General features: G+C 38.7%; 1 protein-coding gene and 1 pseudogene across 3 annotated transcripts in view; one reads left to right on the top strand and one right to left on the bottom strand.

Annotated features, from left to right (window-relative positions):
- Fanci (FA complementation group I) overlaps window positions 1-21,212 on the top strand; it is a 101,933-nt gene that overhangs the window by 44,202 nt on the left and 36,519 nt on the right. For all 3 annotated transcript variants that reach the window (XM_008852825.2, XM_029555966.1, XM_029555965.1), the window contains exons 11-15: window positions 1,956-2,048; window positions 3,540-3,676; window positions 12,114-12,294; window positions 16,113-16,200; window positions 20,661-20,791. In XM_008852825.2, coding sequence (XP_008851047.1) covers window positions 1,956-2,048; window positions 3,540-3,676; window positions 12,114-12,294; window positions 16,113-16,200; window positions 20,661-20,791 — 630 coding nt within the window. The remainder of the gene's footprint in view (window positions 1-1,955; window positions 2,049-3,539; window positions 3,677-12,113; window positions 12,295-16,112; window positions 16,201-20,660; window positions 20,792-21,212) is intronic.
- Window positions 4,244-4,719, bottom strand: LOC108491755 (annotated as a pseudogene).

Below are 21,212 nucleotides of genomic sequence, written 5' to 3'. Positions count from 1 at the left end.
AAGGAGATGTGATTAAAGGGCTTTATCTTTCTTAAGAAAAATAATCACTGCCAGTTTTCTTCATTTATAGATACCACTTCCCCCCTTTTTATTTTAGTCAGGGTCTCACTATGAATCCATTTCTAGCTTGGAACTTGTTATGTAGACCAGGCTGGTTTTGAACTCACAGAGTTCTCCTGTCTCTTCTTCCCGAGCACCACCACACCTGGCTGCCTACACATTCCCTTCTTTAATTAAAAACAGCATATGAATCATAATTTTGGTACATGTGAAAATCATTTTCTCCAATCACATAATTATTTTTCCCCATATTAATGATTGTTAGCCTAAGTCAGTAATTAAACTGGAATTATAAAATAATAGAATTAAAATGAGAATTCTTGCTTTGTTTTTTATTTGGGGGGGGGCTAGGTCTTGATATGTAGTCTTAACTAGACTGATACTTGCTGTGTGGTTCAGCCTTGAAGTAGGTAGTACTCCTGCCTCAATCAAAATTAGAAATTTTGATTATTTCATTTATTCTGTTAATTATTATTAGCCAGCATTCTTCTATACAAGCTTCCTCTTTCCTCACTGTTTTGAATATTATTAATGTATCAGTAAAACTTTTCAACAGGTTGTTGTTCACTAACAGTCATATGTTTTGAACTCAAAATTACCTAAGTTTGGCTTTTTGGATCTTTCATGATGATTTATGTGTCCTTTTGATGTGACTCCATCAGTCTTTGAGCACAAGATAGTCAAGGTTTATCTTGACATAACCTAATACCAGCCATTTCCTCTAAAAGGCCTGGGTCCATTGTGTGAGAAAGACCATGATCTGTAAGTTAGGTGTTAAAGTTCATTCCTCATCTCATCTGTGTTTACTGTTCATTCTTATTTTTGTTTGTATGGTTTTTTTTTTTTTTTTTTTTTTTTTGTGGACAGGGTCTCCCTATAGCCCCAGCTGTCCTGGAACTCACTATGTAGACCAGGCTGGCCTTGAACTCACAAGAGATTCACCTGCCTCTGCCTCCCAAGTGCTGGGATTAAGGGCATGCGCCACCACGCCCAGCTTTTTAAAAATATTTGTATTTATTATTTTCATTTTATAAGTATTGCCTGCATGCATGTGACTGCACCCATGTTGTGCAATGCCGTGGAGGTCAGAAGAGAGCTTCGGATTCCTCTGGAACTGGAGTTAAGGATGGTTAATAGCCGCCATGTGGGTGCTGGGAGTAGAACCCGGATCCTCTGCAAGAGCAGTCAGGGCTCTTAACTACTGAGCCATCTCTCCAGCCCCTTTTATTGCTTTTTTTTAAAGAAACAGTTTTATCTTTTTTTTTTTTCTTTTTGAAATGGAATCTCATGAACCTTAGGTTAGACTTGAACTCCCTATGTAACCAAGGTTGACCTCAAACTCCTAATCCTCCTGCCTTTACCTGCCAAATGCTAGGACTATAGGTGTGCACCACCACGTCTGGCTATGTGATACATTTATACTTAGGTTTTTAACTGACTACCAAAGTTTTCCAAAGTAGCTACAATATTTTCTATTCCTGTCTTCACTGTATGATGCTCCTGTTTTTGACATCTTGGTTGACATTTGTTACTGTTCTCTGTCTTTTCTATTGTTCCCACTCTGATGAGTGTGAAAGGGTATCTCATTGAGCTTTTACTTTGTATTTCTTAATGACTGGTGGTGAGTACTTTTTCATATGCTCATTAGCTGTTATAATGTTTGGTGAAATGTCTTCCAATCTTTTGAACATTTTAAAATCAATTTTCCTATTTAAGTTATGCTTTGACTATTATACCTAAGAAATCTATTCCTAGTTATAACAATTTTCTCTGTATTCCAAAAGCTTTACAGTTTTTTTCGTTATTTAGGTTTCAGGTCTATTAAAGAACTTGTTTTTAGGCACGCTAGCTTGTACTTTTAAAATGTAACGACTCTCTTGCTTTATCTATTCTAGGCCAGACAGCAAGGAGACTGCAATAAATACTTTTGTCCTTTCAGTATTGCTCTTCTTCTCTCTGTAACAAGAATACAAAGATTTGAGGAACAGGTATTTATTAATTTATTTTAAGTGACAGTTTGGTTCCTTCTGTAGTTGATAAGAAAGCATACAAGAACATGGTTTTTGGTAGTATCTTAGTTCCACCCCCATCCTGTTAGCAACAAAGACCACTGTTTTAGGCTGCTGGAAAACTTACTCAGATTCTTGGTGTATAGCTCCATTTCCTGTTGTTGAGTGAGTCAGAAGGTAAGGTGGGAATGAGCTAGAACAAGGTTGCATGACCCAAAGAGCAAGAAAGTAAATCAAGTTAGCTGTTGATCATCAGTTTTATGTTGTAGCTTCCAAGAAATGGCCCCTGATGATTAATGCGTTGAAATTAATGGGAATAGTTAGTTGCAAGGATGAAAATATAAAAATCCTTGCTCTTGTTTTCTCATGTGTTCCAGGATTCAGAGATAGATATAATTTTTTTTTTTTTTTTTTTTGGTCTTCTCACTTTTGGTTTGTTTTGTGCTGCTAAGCCTTGATAACATCTCACACTTACTAGGAAGGTGGCTGAACACTGAGCTATACTGTCACTCCTGTTGATTTTTTAAAATTTGAGACAAGGGAGCTGGTAAGATAGCTTGGTGGGTGAAAAACACTTGCTGCCATGTCCGATGACCTGAGTTAAATCCCACATGGTAGAGAGAACTGCCGCTCTCCAGTTGTACTCCAGCTTCTGCATATGTGGCATGGCCACACATACAGACACATACAAAACAAACATTAAATTATTTTTTATTTCTTTAATTTAATTTTTATGTGTATGAGTATTTTGCCTGCATGTATGTAAATGCACCAAATGCATGCAATGTCTGCTGTGGAGGCCAGAAGAGAGCATCAAATCCCTTGGGACTGGAGTTACAGATGGTTATAATCTACCATGTGGGTGCTGGGATTTGAACCCAAGTCTTCTACAAGAGCAGCCAGTACTCTTAACTGCTGAGCCATCTCTCCAACTCTAAGAAATTATTATTATTATTATTATTATTATTATTATTATTATTATTATTGTTTTTTTTGAGACAGGATCTCCCTATAGCCTCAACTGGCCGGGAGCTTGCTATGTAGACCAGGCTAGCCTTGAACTCACAGAGGTCCACTTGCCTCTGCCTCCTGAGTGCTGGGATTAAAAGGTGTGAGCCACCACGCCCTGCAGAAATTATTTTTTTAAAGGACCTAAGTTGTCCAGGCTGGTCTTAAACTTGTGTTCTCTTGCCTCAGCCTCCTGAGTAGCTGGGATTAGTAGGCATGCACCATCAGACGTGGCATGGGTAATGTTTATATTGATTTTTAGCCCCTGTTCTCATCAAGGAATGTCTGTCTTCAACTCTTAAATTCCCACTAAAACTCACAACTTTCGTATCATCTGTATCTATTTAAACAGTTATTATAGGGTTAATATGAATGGTCATACAAAAGACTAGTTATGGGTTTAAATGTCATATCATACACTATAATTTTGGCTTCATTTTTGTTCTTCTTTGATTATACTAGGTGTTTGATCTTTTAAAGACTTCGGTCATTAAAAGCTTTAAAGATCTTCAGCTCCTCCAAGGCTCAAAATTTTTGCAGAATCTAGTCCCTCAGAGAGCTTGTATTTCAACCATGATCTTGGATGTGGTAAAGAATAGGTGAGTTGATGAACCATATTCCAGAAGTTTATGAGGGATCTTATGCTAGAAAATGCTGTGTGGGTCCCGTACTCACAGCCAATCAAAGAAAACTGATGACTATAGCTTATGACTTCCTAATATCAAGGTTTAATCCCTTAAAATCAGTCAAGAAAGACCTTCAATCTCAGAGCCTGATTTCTTGGCTACTTGTGTTGCAAGAATATATAAGTGAAGTAGGTGTCTTTGGATTGTTTTTTTCTTAATATTGCAACTCAATTATTGACCTGAGTCTTTACTGACGTCTTATTAAGTGAGTAAAAAATACTAAGTTTTATTTACTTTGACTGTTAAAGTCTGGGACTAAGTTGGAATTGAATTATTGCCTAGCAGTTTTAGACAAATCTATTTAAAACTACATGGAAAATGCTAGTAACTGTCCTGGTATTTATTTCAATTTGAGGATAAATATTAGCAATTGTAATAGTCTTTATTATGCCATACTTTACTTGTCTGTGGGTTAAATATAAAGTGATTTTTTTAATGGTTTAAAAAAAATCTGTATTTAAAATTAGCCAACTGGACTGCTTAGATAATCACAATTTTGTTGGCAATATCCAAAGCATTGTAATCAGGAGCCAGCTGAACAGAGGCCTTCTTCTCTCCGTGAGATCTGATCGGTGTATTGACTTTGGTCATGTCAGTGTTATAGAGTTTCTTCACAGCCTGTTTGATCTGGTGCTTGTTGGCCTTGGCATCCACAGTTGAAAACATATGTGCTGTTGCCTTCTATCTTCTTCATGGCTGACTCAGTGGTCAGGGGGAGCTTGATAATGACATAGCGGTCAAGCTTGTTTCTCCTGGGGGTGTTCTTTCGAGGGTATTTGGGCTGACTCCTGAGCCTCAGGGTCTTATGCCACCAGAAGGTGGGTGACACATGGCTCTTCTTTTTGTGGCTGTGGATGCCTTTCAACACTGCCATCTTGGCTTTCAGTGCCTTTCACTTTGCCTTCAACTTTGGCTTTGGGAGGGGCAGGAGCTTCCTTCTTTGCCTTCAGCACCATCTTTGCAAAAAGAAATATAAAGTTTTTATTAAAGCCATACTTTAAGGTAGGCTTTTTCATGTACTGCAATTCTGATTTAGATTGAGATCTGAGCTCAGCACTTAGGACAAATTTGAAACTGGAACTTACTGTTTCTGAGTGTTTTGCCCCTTATAGGCTTTTTAAAACTCCCTCTGTTCTATGTCTGGTGGTTGGTTACTTAATTAGTGTGTTTGAGACAGGGTCTCACTATCTACCCCTGGCTTTCTTGGAACTTGCTATGGAAACAAGGCTAGCTTCAAACTTGTGGTGATCCTCTTGCCTCAGCCTTATTAGTTCAGGCAGGAACCACCATTCCAGGCTGTATCTGTTTTTCTATTTCCTAAGGTTTACACTTGTCTCTCCAGTATTCTCCCAACTAAATCTCTCCAACTCGAGTTAAAAAATCAGTCAGTATATAACCAGGAGGTTCCTGGAAAGCTGCCCATCTGGAAGTCTCAACCAGCCATGAGAGCTAGAAGCATCTCTATAATCTAGTAGAGTGGATTTTGCTACCAGATGAAATCAGACTTCAGTGAGGAAAGATTTGGGAAACATTAGAACTCCTTCAGGCCCAGTAATTTTCTGGTTACTTATACATGCTTTCCCTAGTGAATTAATTAACCTCAAAATGACATAGCATGCATATTATGTGATCAAAGTTTTGGACCCACAACTTATCATATTTTGGTAGTATTTTCTTATGTTTAAACTTAGACTTATCTATACTGTCTAGACTTAATAGGTATAGGTATTTCTTCTCTAACAGAATGTATTCCCCAAAAAAAACTATTCTAGAAAGTTTTACTGTAGGAACCTATGGCAAAAATAAGACAGAACAAAATTAAAATATATTTGACTTTATACTCTGAGCACTAATATAGTTTATATTCTTTACATATTAAAATTGTTGACCCTTACCTTGAGCAACAAGTTGAAGTAATTTGGAAAGGGTGTTTCAATACTGCTGAATTATGGAGAAGGAGCAAAATATGTAAATAATGGTAAGAACAGCATAATAAACACTTCAAAGGTACTGATTTGCTCTGCTTCCCTGGGCTGCACAATCGGCCAGCCTCTTTTCCTGGACACCAGGGCTGACCTCTAAGCCTGGATCCATCACTGCTTCCTGATCCCTTGCATCCAGACTAACCCAGTTCCTTCTCATGATTCCCAGGAGCCCTCTGGGCCTGGTCCTGCCCTCACCTCCTTCTGCTTCCCTGGGCCTGCACAACCCGCCAGCCTCTCTCCTGGGTAAATCCATCGTGCCCTCCCTGCCTTGACTCCCTCAGCCTCATTCACCCTCCCACCTCCCCCATCCATCTCTTTTCCTAGCCTGGGTACTGTCCCATTCCTTGTCTTGGCACCCCAGACACCAGGGGAACCACCACTGCTTCCTGATCCTTTGCATCCAGACCAACCCAGTTCCTTCTCGCAGTCCCCAGGAGCCCTCTGGGCCTGGTCCTGCCCTCACCTCCTTCTGCTTCCCTGGGCCTGCACAACCCGCCAGCCTCTCTCCTGGGTAAATCCATCGTGCCCTCCCTGCCTTGACTCCCTCAGCCTCATTCACCCTCCCACCTCCCCCATCCATCTCTTTTCCTAGCCTGGGTACTGTCCCATTCCTTGTCTTGGCACCCCAGACACCAGGGGAACCACCACTGCTTCCTGATCCTTTGCATCCAGACCAACCCAGTTCCTTCTCGCAGTCCCCAGGAGCCCTCTGGGCCTGGTCCCACCCTCACCTCCCTCTCTGCTTCCATGAGCTGCACAACCCACCAGCCTCTTTCCCGGACACTGGGGCTGACCTCTCAGCTTCCTGATCCTTTGCATCCAGACCAACCCAGTTTCTCCCTGCAGTCCCTGGGAGCCCTTGGGGCCTCTTCCTGCCCCCATCTCCTCCCCTTCTCTGGGTGGCAAGGCCACAAGCTGCCTGAGACCAGCATCTTTCCTGGGCCCTGCTCCCAGGCCAGTCCAAATTCCTAAGGACAACATCTTTCCTGGAGGGATCCAGACCTTAGGAGAAAGCCTGAGAGCATCTGATCCTCATCTGACTTGGGCCCCTGTGGGAACCCCTGAAGACAAAAGCAATCTGGCCACTCCAATATAAAATCAAAAGAGAGAACCAGAAGCTTAGAGGAACCAGATTTTCATGCCCAAATAGTAAACCACAAAGACACATAAAGTTTTCACAAAGAAGCAGACCTAAACTTGAAGGCTTGAGTCTCTCACAAGAATCAGAAACTACAAAAGAGATTCACATGTCAAAATCACAGAGAAAAAATAATAACATGAAAAACCAAAATAACGTATCCCCACTAAATACCAATAGTCCTCTAGAGGAGTACAGTGAGAGCCCCCTAGAGATAAAGCAGGACATGGAACTCAAAAGAACAATTATAAACATGATAAAAGAATTCAGTGAATTTAAAGGAATTCAGTGAATTTAAAGAACACACAAAACAAAGAACATAATGCAGGACATGGAACTCAAAAGAACAATTATAAACATGATAAACGAATCCAGTGACTTTAAAGAACACACAAAAAAAGGAATAAAAGAACTGAAGGGAAATAGGGATAAACTTCTGAATGAATTCAGAAAAGAGCAAGAAATATTGAAGAATACTCAGGCTGAAATGAAGAAAGAAGTGAAACACTTAGTAAGCCAATTAGAAATGACAGGAGAAAGCCTCACCAATAGGATGAATGAAATGGAAAACAGAATATCAAGACTGGAAGATAAAGTAGACGAACTAGACCACTCAAGCAAAGATTATGAAAAATTTAAGAAATCACAAGAATGGAATATGCAGGAATTGTGTGATACTATAAAAAGACCAAACTTACAAATCATAGGTATACAGGAAGGAGATAATGGCATGAACCAGATCTTCAATAGAACTGTGAAAGAAAATTTCCCAATTAAAGAAAGACATGCCCATACAAATACAAGAAGCATATAGAACACCAAACAGATAGGACCAGAAAAGAAACTCTCCACGGCTCTCTCTAGTGGGAGGGAGTCTGGACAATACTGAAAGCTGCAAAAGAGAAAAAACAAGTCACATATAAAGGAAAATCTACTAGGATTACAGCTGACATTTCAGTGAAAACTATGAAAGCCAGAAGAGCGTGGACCAAAGTATTCCCAGTTTTAAATGACCACAGATGCCAATCCAGATTACTATACCCAACAAAAATGTCTATTATAGTTGAAGGGGAAAGAAAAATGATTACTATACCCAGCCAAAATGTCTATTATAGTCAAAGGGGAAAGAAAAATCTTCCATGACATAAACAGGCTGAAGGAATTCATGTCCACAAAACCAAGCCCTTCAGAGAGTTCTGGAAGCAATACAGAGAACTTAAGAAAGGAATGACTATACCCAAGGGGTTGCAGAAAGAAATTCAGTGAAGGTATGACTGTGGAAAAGTACAGCTACATCACGAATGTAAATAGAAATAAAAATGACAGGATTCAATACTCATCTTTCATTAATAACTTTAAATATTAATGGACTGAAATCCCTAGTCAAAACATAATTTTATGGCCTACAGGGCTTATACTGAGTTCAATATTGTATAACTATTAATTCAACAGCGAACCTAAAACTTTTATAGCCACTTTTGAAAGAGATAACTGTTACTATGTTAAAGTTTAATGAAATTCTTCTAAAAAAATTTTTTTTAATATTAAAGAAAAACCCAAAACATACTGATTTATGTTTGCTACCCAAGCTGAGAGGAAGGAAAATGAAGTAACAAGCCTCCAGAACAGAAGTGTATCCTTCCATGGTTTGCTATATTCAGCAATGTTAACGTGCTGTTTGTTTCCCTATGGCATTTTGAAATGCAAAGCATTAATGTACTAGAGAAAAAAATCATCTACAAGCCAGAAACATTTTCTGCTTCCATGTCCTCCTCAGTGGTCAGAATCCTAGAAAGCACTTTTAACTCTCTTCCCTCCCTCTGTCCTTTCCTTTCTTCCTATCTTTTTCTCTCATTTATTTGTTTGTTTGTTTGTTTGCAGTGATGGAGATTAAGCCCAGGACTTTATGTATGCTAGGCAAGTGCCGTACCACTGAGCTGTACTTCGCCTTCCTCTTCCTCCTTGGCACGTCTTTGTTAAAACGGTTAAACAATACTTATTTGGACTTCATAATAAGTTTTACCAATTTCTTTGTTCACTACTATTTTTTGGACCACATTTCTTTCTCTTGGAAGTATACTAGAAATGCATACTTTTTGCAGTAATTTTTTTCTGTTATACTTTGTGGATAATAAACTGAGTCATTTATCTTTTTGCTTTGTTTTGTTTTCTGGAGCTGAGCACCAAGCCCAGGGCCTTGCATTTGTTAGATAAGGACACTGCCACTGAACTACCTCAACCCCAACTTTGAGTCATTTGATGTCTGGAATTTTTATGTAGCTCTCACAGTTGAAGAATAGCTTCATCAAGTATAAAATTATAAATTCTTTTTTTTTTTTTCTTTTTTTTCTTTTTGAGACGGGATCTCCCTCTAGCCTCATCTGGCCTAGAACTCACAGAAATCTGACTTACTTCTGCCTCCCAAGTGCTGGGATTAAAGGCAAGAGCCACCACGCCTGACTATAAGTTCATAATTGTTTTTCATTGTCTTTTTCATCTAGAAAAGTCTGATTATCTTTTTTATATTATTGTAGATAATCTTTTTTTTCTTCATAGAAAGTTTTACAACTTTCTGTTTAATCTTTGTTCTTCTGAAATTTAATAGATTATGTTCATGTAACTTCCTTTTTCAGCCTGCTTGATACTTGGGGTATATTCTCATATTGTAATAATTTATGTCTTTCCTAAATGTTACAGTATTCTTGTTCTGTAGCATTGGGGAGATGGCTTAGTTAGTAAAGTGTTGGCCATGTGCACACAAGGACCTGAGTTTGGATCTCTAGTAACCATGTAAAAAGCCAGCATTATGACATGTACCTATAATCCCAGTGCTGGGGAGATGGAGACAGGAGGATCCCTGGGGCTTGTTGGCCAGCCAATCTAGCTGCATCTGTGAGGTCCAGGTTTGGTGAGAGATCCCCTTTTAAAAATAAGGAACTAGTCGGGCATGGTGGCGCACGCCTTTAATCCCAGCACTTGGGAGGCAGAGGCAAGTGGATCTCTGTGAGTTCAAGGCCAGCCTGGTCTACATAGTGAGTTCCAGGACAGCTGGGGCTACAGAGAGACCCTGTCTCAAAAAGATTGAAGAAAAAAAAGGAAATAATGCCCGGTGTGATGGTGGATGCCTTTAATCTCTGCACTTGGGAGGCAGGGGCAGGTGGATCTCCATGAGATAAAGCCAGCCTTGTCTGCATAGCAAGTTCCAGGCTAGCTAGTGCGGAGGGGGCTACAGGGAGACCCTATCTAAAAAAAAAAAAAAAAGCAAAAGCAATAAAGATGAAATTGAAATTGAAAATTTTAAATAATAAGGTAATTAAGAAGATACCTGAAGTTGACCTCTGCCCTCCACATGCACTGCCCCATGTACACATAACATGCACAACATTTTCTCTCTTCTGTTCTCACTTAATAAATGTTGAAATTCCATGATCTCTGCAATATATTTAAATTTTTTTTTAGTATTTTTATCTTTTTGTGCAAAGTTCTATGTAATCCTGAAATCTTCTCATTGTCAACTGTGAGACTAGAGAGATAAGTCATTGGGTAAAGTGCTTGCCATGCAAGTGTTAGGACCAGAGTTTGAATCCCAGAACCCACATAAGTTGTAAGCTAGCACAGGAGGTGGGGTCAGGGAGTCCCCAGAACAAGCTGACTTAGCCAGACTAGCCAAAGTGGCGAGCTCCAGGTTTAGCACAAGACCCAATGGAGAGGGATCAAAGAAGACCCTGGATGCCAGAGACATGACATAAGCGCACATCTCATATACACACACACACATTGGAGTACAACATACACAGATGCAAAAGACAATACAAGACTGTCAACTCTGTCTCACTCTGAAATTATTCTGTTGTGTTTTTTACTTCAGCAATCATGTTATTTCCAGAATTTCCAGTTGGCCTTTTTTTTCTCAGTGCTGCTGCTGAAACCCAGAACCTTGTACATGCTAGGCAAATGCTTGCTTGGCTCCTGAGCTACTTCCCCAACTCTAGGTCTGGTCCTTTTTTTTTTTTTTTTTTTTTTTTTTCTTTTTTTAAATTAACTGTCTTATAATATGCTGTTTGAAAACTTTCATTAGACTTTAAAATCTCCTATTTATTCTGTTAACTTTTTGCCAGACTCGGGGTTAGCTCATGGGTAGAGCACTTGCTTAGATTGCATGATGCTTTGGCTTTGATCCTCACTCAGGATCTCTGTGCCCCTCCCACCCCACAAGTTTGTTGCTAACCTCAAGTATTGTCTCTGTTGAGATTGGTGCCTCTTTCTCTTGGTGCCTCTTTCTCAGGGAAGTGTTACTTGTGTGTGTTGGGGTGTGGTGGTGTTTTGTGTGATATATGTATTTGTTAGTGAGGGTGTGTACTCATAGGCATGTGAATGTGGATGCCAGAGTTCAATATTGATCTTTCATCAATTTCTCCTCACTGTAAGCTCTTGAGATAGGATAATTCACTGAATCTAAAGTTCATTGATTTAGCTGGGCAAGCCAGCCAATGAGCTTTAGGGATCCACCTGCCTCTGTTCCCCACCAGTACTTGGGTTACAGGTGTGTACCACTATTCTCAGCTTTTATGTAGCTGCTAGGGGTCTGACCATGGCATCTTGAGTGGAAATCTCAAAATGATCATTGCATTGAAATACTGCAAGTTTTTTAAAATATATTTTCTAGTATTTTATGATTTTTGATTTTTTAAGGTATTTTGGGTACTTTTACTATTATTGATTTATTTTTATTTTGTGCATGAGTATTCATGTAAGTACACCATTGTCATGCAATACCCATGGAGGCCAGAAGAGGTTGTTGCATCCCCTGGAAGCAGAGTTAGGGACAGTTGTTAGCTGCCATGGGGGTGTTGGGACCAAACCCTGGTCCTCTGCAGGAGCAGCCAGTGTTCTTAACTGCTGAGCCATTGCTCTAGCCCCCTGGGTACTTTGATTTTTGACGAAGGATTGAACCCAGGGCCTTGTTCATGCTAGATTAGCATTCTACCACTCGTCTACATCCCTAGCCCATAATTTCTGGGTTTGTCTCAGTATTCTGTTTGTCCTTGAAGGCCACTTGCCTACCATTCCCATTGCTGTATCGATAATTCTGTCAAATAACAATGCATGAGAAGAAAAAGTTCATACATGAAGTATGTTATTTGAGTTATGAAATGTGTAACATGGAGAATATGAAAGTAGGTATTTTACTAAGATTTTCTTTTAACTAAACTTTGTTTCCTTGCAGTGTTCATAGTTGGGACCATGTAACTCAAGGCCTGGTAGAACTTGGTTTCATTTTAATGGATTCATATGGGCCAAAGAAGATTCTTGATGGAAAAGCTGTTGAAATTGGTTTTAGTCTTTCTAAAATGACAAACCAGCATGCATGTAAGCTGGGAGCTAACATTCTATTGGAAACTTTTAAGGTGAGAGTCTAGTTTGGCTACCATTCCTTGATTTTGTTTAAACAGAACAAATAGAGCAAGGCATTGCCTGGGAGCTTGGCCAGTAGGGAATCTGAGTAATGCTAGCTTGACAATTGACCATCTGTACCGACAGCTTCGGATGGTACTAAAGCATTACAGGTCCAGGTCCATGAGAACTCTCCTTTCTTTCTTTTTATTATTTCTTTTTATTTGTGTGGGGAGGGAGGAGGAGGTGTATGCATGAGTGTGTGTGTGCACTTCCTCATATGCACATGCATGCAGAGCCAGAGCAGGACATTGGGTGTCTTCCTGTATCACTTAGGATTTCTCACCAAATTCGAAGCTTGCCTTTCAGCTAGACTGGCTGAACAACGAGCACTTGGGATCAGACTGTCTTTGGTCCCTCATCTCCTCTTGCTGGAGTTACTTACATGCACTTGCAGCCATGCCTGGCTTTTCATGTGTGTGCTGGCTTTCACCCTCTGAGCTATCTCTCAGCCTCAATCTTTATATAAAAGTTCCCCTTCTTAAACTTATTCTTGGGGCTGGAGAGATGGCTCAGCAGTTAAGAACACTGACTGTTCTTGCAGAAGACCTGGATTCAAATCCCAGCACCCACATGGTGGCTAACAGCTGCCCATAACTCCAGTTCCAGGGGATCTGGCACCCTCTTCTGTCCTCCACAGGTGCTGCATGACATGGGTGCACTTACGCACTAAGTAAATAAAAATTTTTTAAAAACCAAAAAAACTTATTTGGGTTTTTTTTCTGACCATTTCTTAGAAGTTTGAATGAAAGATAGATTTTTCTCTTCCTCCAGCAAACAGTGTTAGCTTTTCATCTCTGACAAATACGTGAGAGAAACATATTTTAAAAAGGATTTATTTTGGCTCATAATTTCCAAGCTTTCAGTCAAGGTTGACTGGCTTCATTGCTTTGGGCCTGTGTGAGGCAGGATATCATTCATGGCAGCGGGAGCATGCCAAAGGAGGCTTCTTACCTCATGGAGGCTGGAAAATGGAGAGATAGATGGACAAGTGGACACATGGACACAGAGACCATTCAAGAAAGACAGAGAAACAGCTCACAGAGAGGCAAAGAAAATGTGCAAGCCTACACTAACTGGCTTCTTTCCCTTTTCTTCCATCTGAGCCCTGAGCCTACTGTATAGTTCTACCTACATGCAAGGTGGTCTGTCTCCCCTTAATTGCTCTCCCACCCAGAGATGTTCTTACTAATCTAATATAATCAAGTGATGATCAAGAATAATCATTATAGGGCTAGAAGGATGTGACTTAGTGCTTAAGAGCAGTGGCTACTTTTGCAGAGGACCCAGGTTTGGTTCCCAGCACCCACATGGTGACTCACAACTGTCTGTAACTCAAATTCCAGGGGGATCTGATGCTCTCTTCTGGTCTCCATGGATTCCAGGCATGCACATGGTGCATCTCATACACATAGACAAAACATTCATATGCATAAAACAAAAATAGTAAATCTTTAAAAAAAAAGAATAACCATCACAAAAAGTAAATTATATTTATTTTTGTTTTGTTTTAATGCTGTGTTCTTACACAGGTTGGGAAGTTGGTACTAAGACTTGAACCTAGAGTCTTACGCATGGTAGGCAAGTCTCTCATTATTGAACATCCCCAGTCTCTAAAACACAGTCTTTTAGGTCATTGTAGAACATCAAGCTTGAAGAATTAAGCCTATTCAGTTATGTTTTAATGACTCAAATAGGAATTAGACACTTTTTTACCCGCCATCAAACTATAACTGTTGTCTCAATGCTTTTTTTGGTTGGTTGGTTTTGTAGTGCAGACTGTCCTCAGACTGACGTTTTCCTTTCTTAGTCATAGTTCTAGGATTATACCACCACACGTGGCTTTTGATCCTGATTTCTGAAACAGGTATCACAATTGCATTTCCTTTCAACTGGGTGTGGCTGTGCATGCTTTTATTCCCAGAACTAGAGCGGCAGATCTACATAGTGAGTTCTACACCTCCTAGGCTGCAGGGGAGACCCTGTCTCAAAAAAAAATGCCTTTCAGAGTTTTTTTTTTTAAAAAGGTCATATCTTTCTGCAAGGAACAATATATTCTAAAATGAAGTGGAGATCTTTTCTAAAGGTTAAAAAATGATTCAGTTTTATGTCTTACAGGGCTTATACTGAGTTCAATATTGTATAACTGTATTAATTCAACTGTGAACCTAGAAACTTGCAGCCACTTGTGAAAGAGATGTACTCTTGCTCTGGAGTGTGTTACTGAATATGTTAAAGCTGTAGTGAAATGCTTCTAATCATGTAGTTATTAAAAGTTTTTTTTAAAATGCTTAAAAAATAATCTTCAAAGCATAAAAATTTGCTCCTTAATAATTAGTAGATGTGAAAAATATTGCCATTGAAATCTACCTGATGACTTTATATCCATGCTCAGATGCCAAGGAGCTCAGAAAGTAACCAACTGTGACTAGTAATAATCAGATATATGGAGATTAGAAATGCATGTGCAAACATCTTAATGTCAATTGCATTAAAAATGAATTTTTCTGTTAAAAAAAAAAAGGTCATATCTTATGCCAAAGAACTTGGCTAGTGATTCCTCTAAGTCATTCCTTTTTTTGAGACAGGGTCTTATTATGGACCAGGCTGGCCTAGAACTTTCCACTTCTCAAGTACTGGGATTATGGAATTATACACATATGCTGCCAAACCTAGCTTCTTTTTTTTTTGTCTTTGTCTTTTTGAGACAAGATCTCCCTGTTAGCCCAGCTGGTCTGAACTCCCTATGTAGACCAGGCTGGCCTTGAAATCACAGAGATCTGCCTGCCTCTGCCTCCCGAGTGCTGGGATTAAAGGCATGCACCATCATACCCAGCCACAGTTCTTGATTAAACACCAAGTTCATATTTATATTATCTCCAAATAATATTTTTGGCATACATTTCTAATGCATAGTTATGTTAAATAACAATATTAAAAGGGTAATTTAAAAAGCTAGGCTTGGGGCTGGGTGTGGTGGTGCACACCTTTAATCCCAGTGCTGGGAGGCTAAGACTGGCGGGTCTCTGTGAGTTCGAGGCCAGCCTGGCCTACATAGTGAGTTCCAGGTCAGCTGGGGCTAAATACAGGGGAGACTTGTCTCAAAAGATTAAAAAAGAAAAAGAAAAAAAAAGAACTATGAAGTAATATGAAATAGTCTTTGAGTTATATTTGGCCATATAAATGACTTTTTAAAATATTTCATTATTTTTATATTATGTGTATGAGTGTATTGCTTGCTTGTATGTAAGTGCACCCATGTCATGCAACACCTGTGGAGGTCAAAAGAGGGTGTTGAAATCCTCTGGAACTGGAGTTTACAGCGGTTGTTATGTTACCATGTGGGTACTGGGAATCAAACCTGGGTCCTCTGCAAGAGTACCAGGGCTGATGACTCTCTTTTTAACAGAAGTATAGTTAAGAACATTCTTAGGATAAGTTTTTATTGTAAATTCTTATTTTTTAAAACAACAGATGTTCCATTTGATTTCATAAATGTTAGCATTATCAAAACATACATAGAGCATATAATCTCTGTTAAATCACTAACAATCTGAGTCTAAAAAAATTAGTCTTTTTCTCAAGGTAACCAAAGTCAAGAATTTTACTAAAATTTAAGTAAAATTTCAAAATGGGTCTTTTTTTTTTTCTCCCTTGTAAGGCAAGTACTCTGCTTCTTGGCACTGAGAAGATACTAGTTAAGATTTTACTCTGCCTAATATACCTGATAACCTTATAAGCTGAAAATCACTCAGAATTCTGTTCTTTTTAGATCCATGAGATGATCAGACAAGAAATTCTGGAGCAAGTCCTCAATAGAGTTGTTACCCGAGCATCTTCTCCCATCAGTCACTTCTTAGGTACTGTACTTCAAAAAGATGAATAAAGTCCTTGGAATATTTCCTTTTAAATATCATAATGATTCAGTCCTAGGGAGAAAAAAAAAAACAAAACAAAACTTATGAGGCTGGGGAAATGGCTCAGTGGTTAAAGTGCTTTCCATTCAGACATGAGGATCAAAGTTCAGGTCCTCAGAACTCATATAAATGCCAGCCTACTTGTAATTTCAGCCTTAGAAAGCAGAGCTGGGATCCCCAGAGCAAAGTGGTAGCAAGATTAGCCATGTTGGTGAGCTCTGGGTTTGATTGAGAGACCCCTCCTCGATGAATAAGGTAGAAGATCAATATCAGCTTCTGGTCTCCCCATGCATGCACACACATGTAGCCATGCACATGCAAAACATGTATACCATATATGCACATGAAAAAATTGGAAAAAGAAAAACAAAACCTATAGTGATGTAATAGACTTTAATGTATTATCTTTATGACAATAAGGCATATAAATCCGTTTAAATATTGTCTGGTTGTAAAAAAGTAAGGGAACATTTAACTAAGGAGTGGAACTTCATTTTGCATCGGCATTCTCTTTAACATAACTCAAATGAGGACTGTAATATAGCTCAGTGATAGAGATCTTGCCTTGAATGCTTAAGGTTCTGGGTTTGATCTTATCAAATTAATGCTATCTTTCTTCATCACTGACTTCTTAATTGGCTCTTTTTATTATGTATCTCCAGTGTCTAAATTCATTACCCTTTTTTTTAGCAACCAATTTTGTTAAATTCTGTCATTTGACACTGTTGGAACATCTCTGAAACTTTTAGAAGGTCCTCTGAGAAATGTAATAGTTTGTTTCTTATCCAGCTTGTGATCAGTTTTTTCCTTTTTTTATTAGTAACCTTTTTTTTTTAACCCTTAAATGTTAGGGTTCTGTAAAGTTCAATACTCAGTATCCCTTGATAACTTTAATGTACATAATCTCCATATCTAAACTATAATAATTTAATTACTTTTAGCATATGTATATACTGTGAAATTATTTCCACAGTCAATTTAGGCACTGAGGAAATGAAATTGAACACCACAGCCACATACTATAGTACACCTATTACAATGCCTAATATTAAAAAGAATGACTACACTGAATGTTAGTATCTATGTGAAATAGTTGGAAACCGATGGGGGAAATATAGATACATAGAAGGTATATAAAAAATAGAAGTATATAAAATCAGGAGTATAAAAAGAAATCAATGAATTCAACTTCAATTACAAAGTCCTTTCTAAATGACATAGCTGCAAAAATTTGAGGTCAAAGCTCAGATTGGATGAAAATGTATATAAAACATATAGCTGGGGACTGGAGAGTTGGCTCCGTGATTAAGAGCACTGGCTGCTCTTGTGGAGGACCTGGGTTCAGTTTCTAGCACCTACATGGAGGCTCACAATAGTCTGTGACTCATTTTGGGGAACCAGCATCCTCTTCTGGGCTCCACAAGTATTGCACAGTAGGGTTCCCTTATATACATCCAGGCAGAACACTCATACACATAAAATAAAAATTTAGCTGGGCATGGTGGTGCATGCCTTTAATCCCAGCACTTGGGAGGCAGAGGCAGGCAGATCTCTGTGAGTTCAAGGCCAGCCTGGTCTACATAGCGAGTTCCAGGACAGCTGGGGCTACAGGGAGACCCTATCTCAAAAAGACCGAAAGAAAAAAATAAAATTTTTTTTAAAAAGCCCATAAAACATGTAGCTGGCTCTCCCTGTCCATGAGTTTCTACATCTATGAAGTCAACCCATTTGGGATAGAAAAAAAAATTTTTTTAATATTATACTGTTGTTGATGTGAACTGTGCATTTAGTTCTATATTGGTTATGTCTATACTAAACATAACATTTATTATTTCCTTTTGCTCTTTTCTACGTTTATTTTGCTAATTTAAAAATTTTTTATTTTGTGTGTACGAGTGTATTGCTTGCATGTAAGTAAGTGCACCTGTGTTGTGCAGTGTCCATGGAGATCAGAAGGTGTCAGGTCCCCTGGCACTGGAGTTACAGATGGTTGTTAGATGCCATGTGGGTGCTGGTAATTGAACCAGGTGCTCTGCAAGAGTAATCAGTGTATTAACTGCTGAACCATCTCTCCAACCCTATCTTGTTATTTTTAATTATTAAATTTTAAAGACTGTTTAATGACATACGTGAGTCTGTGGTTTTAGCTTAGTTGGCATAGTGTCTGCCTAGTGTACATGAGGCCCTGGGTCTGATCCCTAACACTGCATACCATGTCTAATCCCAGTATGAAGGAGATGGAGGCAGGAAGATTAGGAAGTTCAAGATCATCCTCAGATAGGGAGGTCAGCCTGGACTACATGAGATCCTGTCTGAAAAAAAAATGTTTTTTCAGAGCCCATAAGCACAGTATTACCAGAACATAGCCATGCTCATTTGTGTTAACAATTTTACATTACACTCTACCAAACTTTCACTCTATGACAACAGAGTTGGATAATTATGATGCATATTATATAACCAGTACACCCTAAAACTTTCTGGTCCTTTATAGGAAAAAATTGTCCTGGTCAATTTTATATTTATAGTCACCTGAATATTTACCCTTTCTTTTGTTCTTTCTTCCTGGTGTTCTAAGTTTTTCTGCTTGTGGGAAGGACTTTTAATTATAAATTTAATGCCTTTAATAAAAATAGTGCCACAGGCTGGGCGTGGTGGCGCACGCCTTTAATCCCAGCACTTGGGATCTCTGTGAGTTTAAGGCCAGCCTGGTCTACATAGTTCCAGGACAGCTGGAGCTACAGGGAGACCCTCTCTCAAAAAGACCAAAAAAATAAAAATAAATAAATAAATAAATAAGAATAAAAAAATAAAAATAGTGCTATTGAGCTAATCTGTATCTTCTGAGTTAGATTATCAAATTTATAATATCTCCAGAATCTCTCTATTGGTGTCCTCTTTCCATTTCTGATAGTCATAATTTTTTTTTTTAACATTTTGGCGTGGGGGGACTGGAGAGATGGCTCAGTGGTTAAGAACACTTGACTGTTCTTGCAGAAGACCTGGGTTCGAATCCCAGCATCCACATGGCAGCTAACAACTGTCCGTAACTGCAGGTCCAGGGGACCCAACAGCTTCTTCTGTCTTCCGCGGTCATTGCACAACACAGGTGCACTTGCCTACATGCAGGCACATGTGGGATGGAAAGAAATAAAATTTAAAAATGTTTTAAAAAAAAAGATAATCATAATTTTTATTTTTCTCTCTTCCTGATTAGTATGGCAATTTTTTTTTAATTATAATTTCCAGCCAGCTTTTTGTTTTGTTTGGGGGTAGGGGGCTTGGTTGTTTGGATCTTTTGTTTGTTGGTTTGGTTTTGGTTCTTTGAAACAGTTTCCCTGTAGCCCCAGCTAACCTGGAACTGGCTATGTAGATCAGGCTGACCTTGATCTCACAGAGATCCACCTACCTCTGCCTCCTGAGTGCTGGAATTAAAGGTATCTGCCACCATGCGTGGCTCCATATGCATTATCTTTCTTGTATTTTAATATATAGTAGGCCTTTCTGGTTTTTTCTGCATTTAAATGATATTCATCCTTCAGATCTAGTTTAAATTTCTTCTCCTTGTTCTTTTAAAGTACTCAAAATGATCTCTTCCTGCCTTTTAAAACTTCCTTTTTAAACTCTATCATTTGGTAGGCAATAAATGTTTGAAATTTTTAGATATTTGATATTTTGGTTTTTTCTTTCGGAATATTTTTGGCTAGCGTTCCAACTATATTATTAAAATGCTTGAAGAGGTAGCTGGAGGATGGCTCAGGAGTTAAGAGCTTGCACTGCTCTTGCAAAGGATCCAAGCTCAGTTCCCAGCACCCACATAGGGAACCTCTAGCTTCTGAATACCTGTACTCAGGTGTATATACCCAAATACATACACATAATTAAAAAAATTTTTTTTCTTTTTGAGACAGGGTCTCCCTGTAGCCCCAGCTGGCCTGTGTAGACCAGGCTGGCCTTGAACTCACAGAGATCCACCTGCCTCTGCCTCCCAAGTGCTGGGATTAAAAGCATGCACCACCACGCCCAGCATAAATTTTTTATTTTAAAAAAATTTGTGAAGGAAGAGACCTTTTTGTTGCCAACAATGAAAATCTATAAATATTTATTGATTTATTTTCACCTAGATATATGAAGACATGTAATACTTACATAGTCAGTGTAATGGGTTGCTTCCTTTTAGGGACAGTTTAATTTTGTTACCTTGTATTATCGCAAAAAATGATAAAATAGCTTGATTTCATTGACTGGAGAAAAATTATTTATAATCAGAAATTTGTATCGTAGTATATTTATTTCAGAAAAGAGACAAAACTTTACCATTTCTTTTCCTATATTCATTTAAAATAAGCCCTTATTTATTTTATAGTTTTATGAGGCAACTCATTATAGATTCTGTTTTTCAGACTTGCTTTCAAGTATCATCATGTATGCACCCTTAATTCTTCAGAGTTGTTCTTCTAAAGTCACAGAAATTTTTGACTATTTGTCCTTTCTGCCCCTTCAGACTGTACAAGGGCTGCTTAAGGCAGTGCAGGTAAGTTAAACTTAGACTAAAATTAAACTAAAACTCTCTAATCATAAAAGTATGATGCATTTCTTTTATAGATAAATCCAAGAAATCTTATTTTTAGTTTTGTATTGAAAAGGTAAATAGGGGGCTGGAGAGATGGCTCAGCAGTTAAGAGCACTGACTCCTCTTACAGAGAGGTCCTAAGTTCAGTTCCCAGTACCCACATGGAGGCTCACAACCTTTTGTAACTCCAATTCCAGAGATTCTGACATGTTCTTCCGGCCTCTGTGGACACCAAACATACACGTGGTACAGAGACATACATGCAGGCAAAACATATATGTAAATTTTTTTCTAAATTTTAAAAAAAAATTTAAAATTTTTTTGGTCTTTTTGAGACAGGGTCTTCCTGTAGCCCCAGCTGTCCTGGAACTCACTATGTAGA

Source organism: Nannospalax galili, unplaced genomic scaffold (assembly GCF_000622305.1).
Source record: "Nannospalax galili isolate Female #2095 unplaced genomic scaffold, S.galili_v1.0 scaffold185, whole genome shotgun sequence".
Lineage (NCBI taxonomy): Eukaryota > Metazoa > Chordata > Mammalia > Rodentia > Spalacidae > Nannospalax > Nannospalax galili.
The sequence above is the reverse complement of the archived record's forward strand: the minus strand, read 5'-3'. Positions and strand labels throughout refer to the sequence as shown.